This window comes from Aethalodelphis obliquidens, unplaced genomic scaffold, assembly GCF_003676395.1.
Source record: "Aethalodelphis obliquidens isolate GAN/ISIS:26980383/991018 unplaced genomic scaffold, ASM367639v1 scaffold37, whole genome shotgun sequence".
Lineage (NCBI taxonomy): Eukaryota > Metazoa > Chordata > Mammalia > Artiodactyla > Delphinidae > Aethalodelphis > Aethalodelphis obliquidens.
The window spans coordinates 9254648-9269317 of record NW_020837981.1 but is presented as its reverse complement, the minus strand read 5'-3'; the positions used below and the strand labels follow the sequence as shown (position 1 = coordinate 9269317).

Genomic DNA, 14670 nt, shown 5'->3' with positions numbered 1-14670 from the left:
GTCTTTGACAGACACCTTTTTTACATTTTGTTATCTCCCTCCTTCTCGGAAGGGGGCCGGACATCCTGGAAATTCACCCATTATCTAAGAAGCCCCTATTGTCTGGAGAGTTCTTAATCATTAGCTGGAACAATGTCCCTCGAGCCCCACACTACATTTGAATACCTCTTCTGCCCAAACCTCCCAGCCCTGCTCTGGTCCGGGCCCTTCTCCTTCCCTGTTCTGATGACTTTTGGGGAAAGGATGGAGGCCACTGAGTGTGCGCCCACCCAGGAGCAGAAGGGATTGGGGTTCCAGGAGGCCCTGCTGCCCTGCTTGAGGTCCCTCCCTCTGTGAGGCTCACAGCACTGGCCTGACTTGCAGAGGGCGAGGGGCCTGTTTAGCGCCACTGTTTTTGTAAGCTAATGAAGGCAGAGTGGGAGCCACGGGCAATGATGCTGGGATATTAACTCTGACAGGAAGCTTGATCATAATTATCTTAACGAGGATAGGGTTAATTACAGTGGAAACTTAAAAGTTCTCTCTGTTTGAATCTGCTGGAGTTGAATGCATTGTGATGTTTTGTCATTTGATGTGCCTTTGGAAAAGGCACTAGGACTCTCCCAGCAGCTGCAGCGGCTCCTAGGGGAGCCCAGCCGGAGCCCTGCGAACAAGGTAACCAAGATGGTACCTGTGGGTGACATAATGGGCAGCTTTCCCGCTGGTGGAGCGGAGGCCGGCAGCCTGCAGTGCACTTTGGAGATGCTGATTAGGTTTCCAGAGCAAACCACCTGGCACAGATCGGACCGCACACCGGGTCTCCCTGCCTGCCCTTGACATCTCCTTGCTGGGCCGGGAAGACCTCTCTCCAGCTGGCTGTGCCTTGCCCTCCCTGTCCAGACCCTGTCCGTGGCACTCAGGCCTGCCTGGCCTTCCCAGCCCACCCCTCAGGCGTTTGTAGCCACAGCCAGCCAAGCTGGTGGGTGACCATGGAATGACACTCACCTCCTCCACCAGGGCTCTTGGGTCTGGGATGCATTTTGCTGTCCACACACAAGGTTATAGGGGAGAAATTCCAGTCCTGCCATCTTTTTCTTGTAGCTACCATAGCTGTCCCTTGAACAGCATAGATCTTTGTGGACCCTTACAGCCTTTTTTGCCTTGTCATTTAATAGCACACATCTCTTTGCAGGCATCTTGTATATAGGGGTATGAGCTCAAAGATTGACCCACATAATTTCTTTCCCCATCTCCTTCCAGGAAAGCAGCAACAACAACAATAGCAATAACACAAAAATAAACTTATTTTAAAAGTAAAAACGAAAAGCACGTTCCAAGCATCTGTTTATTGCCTTCCACATGCCAGCCAAGCTCCAGAAATCCTGTCCCCTCCAGTTTTATCCTTCATTACGCTCTCTGCCTCCTGTCCCTCCAATCCCTCAGCTCTGAATTTAGCTGATTAAATCACCAAGTGCACACCCCAGTGATGACATGAAGACAGGGATTTATTAATTAGCAACCCCCCACCCCCCGTAACCTGCCTTTTAACTGAGCAGCTAACAATATGACATGGCAAAAAGGATCTCGAACCAGACAGGTGACAGGGGGTTTGAGCCTGAGCTTCCCAAGTGCTCTCTGAAGTCTCCCTCCTGTTTTGAGCTCTGCCCCAGAGCCCACCCTGGAGGGAAAGGCATCTCTGGGGGCACTCCTTCTAGCCTTCCCGGCTTTGTCCTCACCATGTGGTGTCATTTTGTCTTATGCCTCCCCTGAAGCACTCTTGGAAGGAAGCGTTCTTCTGCTTGCCAGTTGCCAACCCTTTGCTGACTCTCATGATAAAAGTATTACATTTGGATAACATAACTCCGGGACAACGTGTATTTGGATGCCACCTTTGACCAGAGCCCAGCTGATGTTCGTGCACAAAGGACTGATTAGCCATGCGTTAGGTGCCCTGATGGGGAGGTGGCCACGACTCCCCTTGAGGTAAACGGGGGCTATAGTCCTGACACTTTGGGATCAGCACTCAGTAACCCCCAAGGAGGAAGGGGCTTCAAGAAAGCTTGACATTTCCGTGCAGAAGCCACACTTACTACACACCTTTGCACGTCTCCTCCTCTGCCCACCCCCTGCATCCTGAACCACCCCCCACACCCCTGACCAAAGGTCAGGGCTTCCAGAAAAATCAATGAGGAAGGAGAAGAAAGAAACCAGTATTTGCTAATAGGTTGTTAGTCCTCTCCCACGTATTCCCTGTAAGATCCTGTGAGCTGGGTCAGCACAGAAGAAGGGAACTCAAGGGGGTTGTTGAGATGCCCCAATTCAGGCTGCAAGTAAATGATGGCACAGAAGTAAAACCCCAGGCCTTCCTGACTGTACGTGTATAAATTTTGTTTTGCCTTCCTGAAACCTGAGGAAGGAGAGAGAGGAGGAGGAGGAAATGGAACTTGGTGACCCTGTTGACCCTTGACCCCAAGTGTATGCGGTATTGCCCCCCTGCTACGGTGCAAGTAGTGTCAGTTACGGGATTAGACGTGGTCTGGGTGCTGGGCCGTGGCTGGGACCACCTGGAGGTTTGGGGCAGGAGTGGGGCTGCTGGTGGAGCTCTGGGCCCAGTGGAGTCTGGGGGTTGAATTGCTTCTTCACCAGGCATCTTTCACCTCCTCTTGATTTTGGAGTCCTATTGACACAGGTCCCACAAGGGAGAGATGGATGTATTCAGAAAGGTCTGGTGCTCAAGTTCACACTCACACCACACATACAGGCACTGAACAGTCACATCACATGTACCGGCATTGCACACGCAAGCAGGAGCATCTGTGATGGAAGGGCCATCAGTAAATGCATAAATAGCTTAGACAACATCTCCCCGATTCGTTGCATTTTATAGAACAGCCAGGCAACCCTGTGTGAGTCCACCCTCTGGTCAACGTCGTAGCTCAGCTGTCAGCCTGTGCAAGCTCAGCACAGCTCTTGGGTCTGGCAGGTGAACGAGCTGGGAGCATGTGGCCGTGTGAGTCCCTCCACCGGGCAGCTTTCTGTAATTACCATCTGCGTGCACCGGGCAGGCACATGCGCACAGCTGCCCCTCGCTGCCTGCACCCCCAGCAGCCCTGTGCCCCTAACCTTAAGAGTTAACTTTCAGCTACGTCTATTAACAGGGCTGTTTTCCCCGGATACTTTTTTTTCTCTCTGAGCCGGGTACTTAATTCTTTCCGATGCCTGTTTCTTTACTGCCCCGACATCTCCATTTGCTGCATTCGGCACTTTTTTCAAAGAAATGAAGTGAGAAATCCACTTTCCATAAATTAAAACAGTAAACGTCAAGTCAGGAGCCTTGAGGCAGAAATTCCCGCAACCCCTTCCTTACCTCACCTCCCCCCCCCCAAACAAAAACAAAAACAAAAACAAATCATGAAAGAGAAAGAAACAGCCATTCAGACTGGAGTGATTCCGTGCTTCCGAAGATATCTTGCCTTTTGAGGCGGCCACAGGGACACTGGGCAGAAGCAAATTAAGTGATTAGTAAGGAAAAAAAGCAGAGGGGAGAAAAAGTCAAAGGCGGTGAACGCAGAGAAAGGAAACCTTCCTTGCTTTTTCCTAGGACTGTGTAGAGGAGAACCGCTAAGAAATGATACTTGAAGTTATATTTATTATTGTAAGAGGGGTATGATATTTCTGGGCAGGAATGATGGATGACAACTTAAATTTGTGTCCAGGGAATGAAGGTGAACTGTGACAGAGTTATTTATCTTGGGAATGGAGGTTAGGGTCAGCTGAGGCTGGGTGCCTGAAGGCACAAGACATTGACAAATTTATCCTGCAGGCCGTATCTGAAGCCCTTTGTTTTGGATCCTGGCTACTCACTAAGTGACCCTCATCCTTCATGTTGGCAATGCGTGAAGGATGCGGTGAGTGCCAGCGGCCCCTTCTCCCCCGCCGCCCCCGCCCCGGCTCCCGCTACTAATTCTTGTCATTCACTTTGCTGACAGGCACCAAGCCCAAACTATTCCCAATCCTGAAAGGGAAGGTTAAAATATTTATTTCGGCTCATAATGGCCTCCCTGATTTAGTGCAGGATCATTTTTCCTGTTGCCTTTGTCATTGCAGGTCACTGGAAGGACTGAGCGAGTTCGGGAGCCTGGAGGAACTCATCTTGGACAACAATCTGCTCGGGGATGACCTCGTGTTGCCAGGGTTACCCAGGCTCCACACCTTAACCCTCAACAAGAACCAAATATCCTTGGCTCTGCCGCCACCCACACTCTCCTCCCGGCCTCGCAGTGGTCCCCTCCCGCAGGCCATCCCCCCCCCCCGCCCCCAACAAATACCTGCGAAATGTCAAATGAGTTTTATGTGTCAGCTAAATTAAAGCAGGTGAAATACAGTCCGTGGGCAGACAAAGCGTTGTGTCTCCTGGCACTCGGGACACTTCGGAGTAATTTATTACAGGTCATTCATAAATGAAATGCACCATTATATCTTCCTGTTGCTCCATTTTAGTGTAGAGATCTAAGTTATGGCTGTAAAGAAATCTTTTTAATAGATAAAAATAGAGAAAGAAAATAATGTTACTGCTGCCGAGAAGGCAAAGCCGGGTTCTGTTTGCTTAGGCTTGTGTGGGAGGGCGACCTCTGGTGGGAAGCAGGGGGTAGTACCTCCAAGCAACCTTGGCCTTCAGGGAGGTTCCTGGAAGGCTTTGGCTCAGGCTTGGGGAATGCTTTTGGCCAAAGAGAAGGGGGAAGGGGCTCAGGTGGAGGATAAGTGGGAAGCCCTGGCCCAGCTCTGCCCTCTGGGGTGTTTATGGTACTAGGATGATGAGAAGGGCAGAGGAGAGCCATTCTATTGTGTGGTTTCTCCTTAGGGGGAGGATCTAGCACCCTGGGATGAGACTCAAAGGGACTAGTTGCTCTGGATTCTGTAGTGAGGCTAAGAAAGGAATCAGAACCTTTATTCAGTGTAAGCCACACAGCTCCTCCAGGTTAGAGTTGTGGACCTCCATGCCTGCACAGTGCCAGCTCGCTTAGGCGGGGAATTTTTTTGCGGTACGCGGGCCTCTCACTGTTGTGGCCTCTCCCGTTGCGGAGCACAGGCTCCGGACGCGCAGGCTCAGAGGCCATGGCTCACGGACCCAGCCGCTCCGTGGCATGTGGGATCTTCCCAGACCGGGGCACGAACCCGTGTCCCCTGCATCGGCAGGCGGACTCTCAACCACTGCGCCACCAGGGAAGCCCATCATCAGCTGTTCTTTGTTGAGCACTCCTGTGGATCAGACACTATGCTAGGTAACTTTAAGTGTATTATTTTTCATTCTTTCCAAACTCTTTGAGAAGGGTGTGGTTTGTCCATTTACCTAGATGAGGAAAGAGGTGAAATATAGGCCCACAGCCAGACATTTAACAAGATGCTAGGCCCCGGATTCAGTCTCAACTGTGGCCAGATCTAGAGTTCGTTCCATTTTACTGTGTTACTTCAGACTTGAAGTCCAGTCACCTTGTTTTATTGATGGAGTGTTTCAGACCTGGTGTGGTTTAATCACTTGTTCACATGGTAAGTTAGAAATAGAAATGGGATGGGGGCATTTTCCCATAGAGTATGAAATAAAGCCAAATAAATATGTTAAGATTAACATACATGTTTATGTCAGCTTTAAGACTGATTTGCACAATTATTTTTAGCCACTGTTTATATGGTAAGTCATAAGTTAATATTTTCCTTATTCAGTAAAATATGCTATTTGTGTCCATTAATAATAGGTACTTTCTTAGAAGAAGGAGAAGGCCTACAAGTAAATATCAGTCTTTATCATAATGAAATGTTGATGGATTTTTTTTTTTTCTTGTCCTATTCTTTGGTCAACCAAGTTTCCTAGTTGTTGTTTGAAAAATTATTACAGTCAGTGTGTCTTATGGGTTCCTTAGCTGTCTGGGATGATCAGCTGGATGATATTCTCAAATCAGTTAAGAATAAAAGGATAATTAGACTAGAGTTTGGATGATACGGTTCCTCCTATGGACCCCAATGCTCATATCCTGTGTCCCACGTCACTGTAGAGTATTGGAGTTGTTGGACTTGGGTTCATGAGTCAGCTTAATCATGTTTAACTGTGTGGCCATGGTCAAGTAATGTTCTCAGAGCCTGTTTCACATTGTTGTGTGTGTGTGATGTTACAGCTTTCACCTGCCTATCAGAATAACTCATAAAAAGGAATATGTGAAAAACTATTTTGCATGTTGGAATCAAAGTACAGTGATGACATAAGCAAAGCAGGTTTCTGCATAGTTATAAAACCAGCTGCCTCTGCCCTGGGATATTGTCAAGAAGGCAATATAAAAAATGGTACAGTGAGAAGGGCTTCCCTAACAGCCCACAGATGAAGTCACAAGGACTGTACAGCAAATGCTGTACAAATGCTAATCCCAAACTCAATTCCTCTTCTCACTCAGCACACTTCCTGGTCGCTTCTCTGTAGTATTAATTGGTACATACTGAGAAATGCAAGCTCCTTTTAGCACCAGCCTGAGCAAAACAATTAAAAGAAGGGCATACCAGCCGTGAGAGAATGTCATTTCATGCAATCCCAGTCTGCAGATGAATCAGTGGGTGATTTTCCATTTTTTTGATCAACCACTGATTTATGTAATAACCAATTATTGGAAAGTATTTGTTGGATACCGGTGTATCTGAAATACGTAGGTTATAGTATTGCTTTCTTCTATTACCACTGACAATTGAAGAGATACTAAGTATTGATGCCTGGCAGATTACCTGGTTAGTCTAATTAGGTTAGATTCTACTAATATTCATGCTTCATGTGAACTTACTAAGCATTACTGTCTCCCACTTTAGAGGATTCATTTTCATAACCTGGCATAGAATATACTGAAAATGCACAGGGATCCACTTTAGGATTAATTAGTTAACTTTTTCAGTTTATTTAAACTAAAAACAATAGCAACAAAAAAGCGGTTAACCATTTCTCCTACTCCCATCACCCCCTCCCTCTTCTGGCAACCACCAGTCTTTTCTCTCTATCTATGAGCTTGGTCTTGATGTCGTTATTGTTGTTTTAGATTCCACATATAAGGGAGATCATACAGTGTTTGTCTTTCTCTGTCTGACTTATTTCACTTAGCATCATGCTCTTGAGGTCTATCCATGTTGTCACAAATGGCAAGATTTCATTGTTTTTTATGGCTGAATGGTATTTCATTGAGTGTGTGTGTATCACAGTTTCTTTATCCATTCATAGTCGATAGACACTTCAGTTGTTTCCATATCTTGGCTATTGTAAATAATGCTGCAGTGAGCAAGGGGGAAATCCATCTTTTCGAGTTAGTGTTTTTGTTTTCTTTGGATAAATACCAAGGAGTGGAATCCTGGATCATATGGTAGTCTTAATTTTTTGAGGAACTGTCATACTGTTTTCTGTAGTGGCTGCACTAATTTACATTCCCACCAACTGTGCACAAGGGTTCCCTTTTCTTCACATCCTCACCAACACTCATTATTTCTTGTCTTTTTGATAGTAGCCATTCTAACAGGTGTGAGGCGAAATCTCATGGTGGTTCTGATGATTAACGATGTTGAGCATCTTTTCATGTACCTGTTGGCCATCTGTATGTCTTCTTTGGAAAAATGTCTATTCAGATCTTCCGTCCATTTTATAATTGGATTGGTTTTCTTTCTGCTTTTGCTACTGAGTTGTGTGGGTTCTTTGTATATTTTAGATATTAGCCCCTTATGAAATATTATTTACAATTATTTTCTCCCATTCAGTGGGTTACCTTTTTGTTTTGTTGGTGGATTCCTTTGCTGTGCAGAATGTTTCTCATTTTTAAAGGAATAAGGTGGACTGAATAACAGTTTTGTTTTCAGTGTTGCTATCATCAGATATTAACAGGCTTCTTGTTTTTCCTTGGTTCAGTCCTTTTTTCCAGTCTGGAGCAGTAATGCTCAGGGAGCAATGATGGTGATGTGAAAGGGACTGCAGCAGAAGGCAATGTGTAGCTGTAGATCTGGCCAGTTATATCGCTACACTGTTGTAAGTACTTTATTGCCAGTAGATACAAAAGATAACTAGTTAGCTTTTTCATGATGCAGCATGATGTCTTTCTCCCCTGATCTACCAGTGTGATCATGAAGATTGGTTTACTTTCCCCATGCACTTGACCAAGAAGTTGTAGGATGAAAGGCAGGTAAAAGCAGCAGTAACACTACATGCCATTCTCTTATCCTATACTCCTGACTTGACCTTTTTAGCCAACTGACTCTCCTCCCTACTTATGGAAATACTCCAGGCTCTACAACAGTCATGAGGTTCCATATTGCTATTGTTACTCCATGAAATGCCTTAGACTAGGGCTTTGTCAGTTAGCTTTGCTGTATAATAATCCAGCCCAAAAATTAGTGGCTTAAAATAACAAATATTTTTGGTTTACAATTCTGTGCATCAGCTACTTGGGCAGGGCTCAGCTGGATGGTTCTTCTGCTAGTCTTGCTTGGGTCACTCATGCAATCACAGTTATTTGGAGGCTTGGCTGGATGATCTGAGATGGCCTTGCTTATATATCTGGAGGTTGGTACTGGTTGTTGGCTGGACTACATGTCTCCAACAGGCTAGCACAGGCCTTTCCATGTGGGAGGGATGCTCCAAGAGCAAAGCTTGATGTACAAGTACTTTTAAAGCCCTATTTGCATCATGGATGTTGCTGTCCCATGGCCAAAGCAAGTCACGTGCCAAATGTAGAACAAATATGAGAGGGATTCCAGAACCCAAACCAAGCATCTGGCACATTTCTTCTCAATTCACCTTCCCAGCTGCACACTTCCTCCTTGATCTCCCAGCCCTTTGTTCCACTTCTGTTCAGCCCTCAGCTTTGGGGTCCTGTTCTGGTAGACCTAAGAGCTTGGTTGTCCCAGTCTACCTCTTCATCTCATATTTATAGGTTATCTCTCTCTCCTTCCTTTGGCTTCTTTGGACTAGTCCCGTGGTCACTGGCCATGGAGTGGACTTCCTCTCCTCAACACTCATATTCTCACACTCTCTCCTTCTTGCTCACCCATGAGTATGGACAGTCTCAGCCATATCATGTCTGAATACTCAACCCTAAATAAGGGAACAACAGAAATGTCAGGAAAATATAGATAGTTAACCTTTGCACAATCAAATTATTCTCTCCCACTTGCCTTTTGGGGGTGGGTAGGGGAAAGGTGATAAGCTGACTTCATTTTAAATCACACTTCATTTCTTTATTTTCTGTTTCTCTTTGCTTAAGCACATGTATGAAGAGACAGTATGAATTATAGTGCCAACAGGAAGAAAGAATAGTGCTATATGTTACACACCTGGGCTGTGGTAAGGAGACCAGTGCGTGGAGTTAGAAGGCCAGACTTGAGTTCCCATAGCAACTTACCATGTTGTCTTGGGGAAGGGTCTGTACCTGTAAACTGGGTATTACACATTTGGAAGTATTGTTGAGAGATTGTAGTGGCATTTTATATAGATATATGAAATCACTTAAACACCCCCAAAACTTTACAGGTTCTTTGAACACTTAACTGTTAGCCAAAGCCTTGATGCCTTAAATGAATAAGCCCAAATTGAAAAGCAACTGAGGTACAGAGCACAGCTGGATGACAGAACCTTATGATATCCCACAAAAGCATATGACCCCTCATTTTTCAGTGTTTTAAATTCTCCTTTTTGTGTTAGGAAATGACGAGAAGTATCATTTTATAGGGCCTAGGTTTGAATATAGACTTGGCCATTTAGAGACTGTGTGATCTTTGACCATAGTTTTCTTTTTTCTTTTTAGAAGTATCTTTTTAAAAAAAATTAATTAATTAATTTTTGGCTGCATTGGGTCTTCGTTGCTGTGCGCAGGCTTTCTCTAGTTGCAGTGAGCGGGGGCTACTCTTCGTTGCAGTGCGCAGGCTTCTCACTGCAGTGGCTTCTGTTGTGGCGGAGCACAGGCTCTAGGCATGCGGGCTTTGGTAGTTGTGGCACGTGGGCTCTACAGAGCAGGCTCAGTAGTTGTGGTGCATGGGCTTAGTTGCTCTGTGGCATGTGGGATCTTCCCGGACCAGGGCTCGAACCCGTGTCCCCTGCGTTGGCAGGCGGATTTGTAACCACTGTACCACCACGGAAGTCCTGACCATAGTTTTCTTAATTGTTATCTGGATGTGATAATATTTCTGACACGTGTGGGTGTGAATCTAATATGCCGTGTAGACTGTTTAGCATTTGAAAATCTTCTATCAGGATAAGCTCTGGTTGAAATACCCGCAGTGGTCACAGGTGCTGCCCTTTGACCTGGAGCTGAGCACAGAGAGATGTACGTACCCATTCTCACCTGGGAAGCAGCTTCAGACCTGTGCAACTGGACGTGACACCATGAGATTCCCCTCCTCCCTTGGGCTCCAAACTTTCAAGGCAAGATGTGGCTTTGATCTTGGGCCCTCTGCAGAAAATCTCCGTTGGCAAGCCTAGCCATGACAGCTGGGCTCTGCAGTGGCAACTTTCTGTAGACAACACTGAAAAAAGTCTAAATGGCAAGTACTCTGGAGAAGACTTGATGAGGGTAACCAGGTGTGTGCTGAGAACGCAGCTGGAGAGAGTTGAAACTGTGCCACATAGCTTCACATTTTAAAAAGGAGAAAAAATGAAACCACCCTTCGGAGAATCTCTGGAAGTGGCTCCACTGAGGTAGTCTTGGTTAACCAGGGACACCAAGTTCCCTCCACTGATTGCCTCTGGTTAATTTTCTCTGCGACTTGACAGAAAGGAATGTGACAAGTTCTGTCTCTGAGCTCGCAATCATGCAAGACAGGGCTGTGCTTGTCCTTACTGACCCAGGAGACGAAGAAACCAATTAAAACTTCTTCTTGTGTGTCATCCTCCAGTGGTGGTATCAACATAATGATGCTGTTCTGGTCCAGAGCGCCCGCGGAGTAGGTGCTAGTGATTTCTCACAGTGTGGATTTGGGGGGACCACCTGGCCCGGCCCAAATGATCATTTAGCGGGTAGTTGGAAGGCTTAGGAAGGAGGACTCGCTTCTGCCTCACAAAATATCCTAAAGGAGGCAGGCTCTGCGGCTCCAAGGAATGCAGCACTTCTTGGATTCATTGGCGTAGGGTACCTGAAGCTTCTTGAAGCCTGCAGACCCTTTGCCCAAGAAATTCCCATGATCAAGACATTTGAATGAGTCTGCCTCTCCATGGCCTCCTGTTCAGGGGTGGATCCAGATTTTGTGGAGTATGAAGCTTGCATAATTTGAGGAGGCCCTCTTAAAGGCAAAGACTATAATTACAAATGCAAAATTAGGTATGAAGATGAATGTTTATTTGGAATAAAAAATACATCAAAGCAAATTAAAAATTTTTTAGGTTGACGGATACTGCACATTAAAATATTTAGAAAACAATCTCCTTGATACTAAATGTATCTGTATAAGAACTTTTTTCTATTTCTTTTCTGCAGATTCCCTTATAAGTTCATTATGTAATTAAATTTTGTAGTGTTTTCTATAGAGAGTAGATAATTCCATCTAATTGAAAATTGATTTTTATTTTTAATATTTAGGGATGTTTCTTTCAGTTTCACCATTCATTATTGGTAATTTCACCACTGAATTATTGGTAAAAGTTTTAGAATTACTAAATTTTGGGAAAACTCTTACACATTTCTCTCGTCTATGAGCTAAAAGATTTCAAGACATTTCAAGTTAGTTGTGTTTGAGTACGTGTGTGTATACATACTCAGCAACTTAAATATTCTCTGAATTGATAAGTTCATTAACTGTTTTATCGTCGTTTTTACGTTGGTCCCCACATGTGTGTGTCAGCATGGTGGGTTTTAGAAATATTACTGCAAGCCATTCCTACTGGTGCTGTTGTAGTAACAGACACAGAAATGACTACAAACCACAGAAACAGCCCCACTGAATCCTAATTCAATGCCACTCCTTCACCATTTCCTCTTAGGTCCCCAGAGTTACTACTCCAGCTACTCCAGCTACTCCAGCATCATCCTACTCAAGCAGAAGTGTGACAGAAGAAGTCCTACCAGAGAAAGACAATGCTCTTAACTGATTGCGGTTCAAGTAACCTACGTTTGCAGGTTTTATGAAAATGTGTGACCATGTGACTCTATTACCAGGGCCTCCCCGGGACCCTGGAAAGGGCCTATGTAAGCGTGCAGCCCTCACGCACAAGCTCTGTTAGCTCTGTGGCACGTTTATGTACGAAGATTTACTCACATTAGACTGGGCCTACTTCCCTGGATGGTGGAATGCACGGCTTCCCATCACTAGTCACCAAATGTTGAGGCATGACTGGGACTTCAAGCCAACTCCGTTGCCCAGTGTTTCCCTAACTTGAAGATCTTGCCAGTTTTGAGTTCCATTCCTTCATGTTCTCACCTTCATGAAGGAGATGAAGAAAAGGTGAAGCTTTAAGGAATTTGTCTCTAAGAGGGTAATAGGTTTGGCCTGGACTTTGCCGTCCATAGCAGAAAGGGCTTCCCCTGGGTTCTCTAGGGCCATTGTCCACATAAATACTTCTAATCACCTCACGTCAACACATCAGCACCGTTTTGGCAGGCTACTCTCTTGCAGTCTCACAAAAGAAATACTGCGCCAGCAAGCAAGAGTGATCAGCTGTCTGGCTGCCCCCCTAGAACTAGCACCTGGCTTGAGGCTTCTGGACGACCTGATGGGCATGAGACCTAGTGCTCCTTGCAGCATCCAGTGGGTCCCCTGTGTGGGGCAGAGGATTGGAGAGAACCTTGAAGGGGAGAAACCAGGACTGGGGCTGAGGCCCATGCAGGTCCAAGTGAAGGCCTGGGGTATCCTACCTGAATGATGCTGTTGGCCCCCAGGCAGTCCTGGTACTGAACTGCGACTGAAAAATTTTTGAGGAAGACACTCCAAAGCACGGGGGCCCCTGAGGTGCCTCTGCCTGGGTCAAAGGGCAGCACTTGTAGAGTACTGGCAAGATTCCTTTTCTTTTTTTTTTTTTTCCTTTTTTAATGTATTGGTAATGACTGTGAAGGATCCAAAGATAGAACCTGCTGGAAAAGGCAAGTTTTCCCTGAACTTGTTCACTGTCATTTTAATTGGTTTTATTTAAATGATTTTCTTAAAGAGTGTGGTGACTGAACTTTAAGAAGTAGTAAGTGTGTTTTGTCTTGGGTGATGAAATACATTAATGTTTTGAATCCTGACCACTTAAACCTGCTGTATTTCAAGCTTACCTCCTTGGTGGGACCTCCTTTCTCATCTTTTCCATGTGTTCCTTTTCCCATCATCCTCATTCCGGTGATCCTTTGTGGTCATTCCTGGATGTCACTGGTTGAAGATTTGAAAGATCGATAACTTTGTTGTCCATTGTCCTGTCTTTATTTAGGAAATGGGGCGTGATGTTGGCAGATGGAAGCCCACACTGGATGAGGATGCTCAGATCCTCTTTAACTCACACCCCCTTGGGCTTGTGAGCTTTGCCTTTTCACTGTCTTGGTCTTGCTCCCTCCCAGGGTCCGGTGCTTGTTCTTGTATATGATGTTGACATAGCTTGTGTATGAACAGTGCTTGAAGGAACTTAGTTTGGAAAATGTAAGGTTGAAGGAAGATATGTGAGCTTCAACCATCTGAAGGGCCATCACATGGAAGACAAGAATGACTTATTCTTTGTGACTCCCAAGTAGCTAAATGGAGACAGTGGGGTGGGAATTCGAGGAAGATTCAGTCCCCGGGGAAAGAAAAACTCTCTTCTTATGGTTGTTAGAGGTAGAATGAGCTTTCTTGTGGTGACCCTTTGGCAGATATGTGAGGGACTGGATTCAGACATTGGTTGGATTTGGAGTTCAGCTGACAAGCTGAAGTATGAGAAAATTGGGATGACATCCCACGGTTAGAGAGCATCATCACAGAGTAAGGGCAGCCCTTTTATTTCATTTTTATTTTCTCCTGGAAATGGTATCCTGAGTCTGACTCTTGTGTGCTGCATCCACCATCGTGTGTTTGCCCCTGTATGCTCTGCTGGCATGCATCGCTGGCAAGGACCCCGTTCTCTCTGCTGCTACTGGCTACCTCTTCTCATTGATAGGCCCCTGGTAGTCATGCCTCTGTTCACAACCTGCTGAATCAGCTTGCCTAGGGCTCAGCTCTCTGTATGTGGCTTGGGAGCTGATATGCGGACTAGTCCTTCCCAATGCCTGTAATTCCCTGAATGTATGACTCTTGCCTTATTTGGTTTAGGGTCTCAGTGTTTATCTTGACCGAACAGTGGGTCCCGCTGAGGGGATGGATCATGGAACACTCTTACCACTATGCCCCACCTTTTCTTTTTCATTCTGTCCTTCGTAGAATATTGATTTCACAACAGATTCTCAGGAAATGCTTTCTGACCTCCCTGGCTGCACTAACACTGTCCTGTTTGTCTTCTCCTCCTAGCTTTGTTCTCCTTTTCACCCAATCCAATGTCTCATTGCCACCAGTGAGGCCACTGAGTAATGCTTAGCTCCACGAGAGGCTGTCAGATCGTAAAGGATGCTGCTAATCCCTGTTTGCGTCCGTGCCGTTCCCACGTTTTAATGATGAATTTCTCCCTAAAGGAGAACCAGTATATTTCTCATGAGGGCTTTGGAAGTAATTTCTTGCTTTCATTACTAGAAAAAATAAAGTTTTATGGAG

General features: G+C 45.5%; 1 protein-coding gene across 2 annotated transcripts in view; it reads left to right on the top strand.

Annotated features, from left to right (window-relative positions):
* LRMDA (leucine rich melanocyte differentiation associated) overlaps window positions 1–14670 on the top strand; it is a 1115615-nt gene that overhangs the window by 594483 nt on the left and 506462 nt on the right. For both annotated transcript variants that reach the window (XM_027129784.1, XM_027129785.1), the window contains one exon: window positions 4087–4213. In XM_027129784.1, the coding sequence (XP_026985585.1) occupies window positions 4087–4213 (127 nt within the window). The remainder of the gene's footprint in view (window positions 1–4086; window positions 4214–14670) is intronic.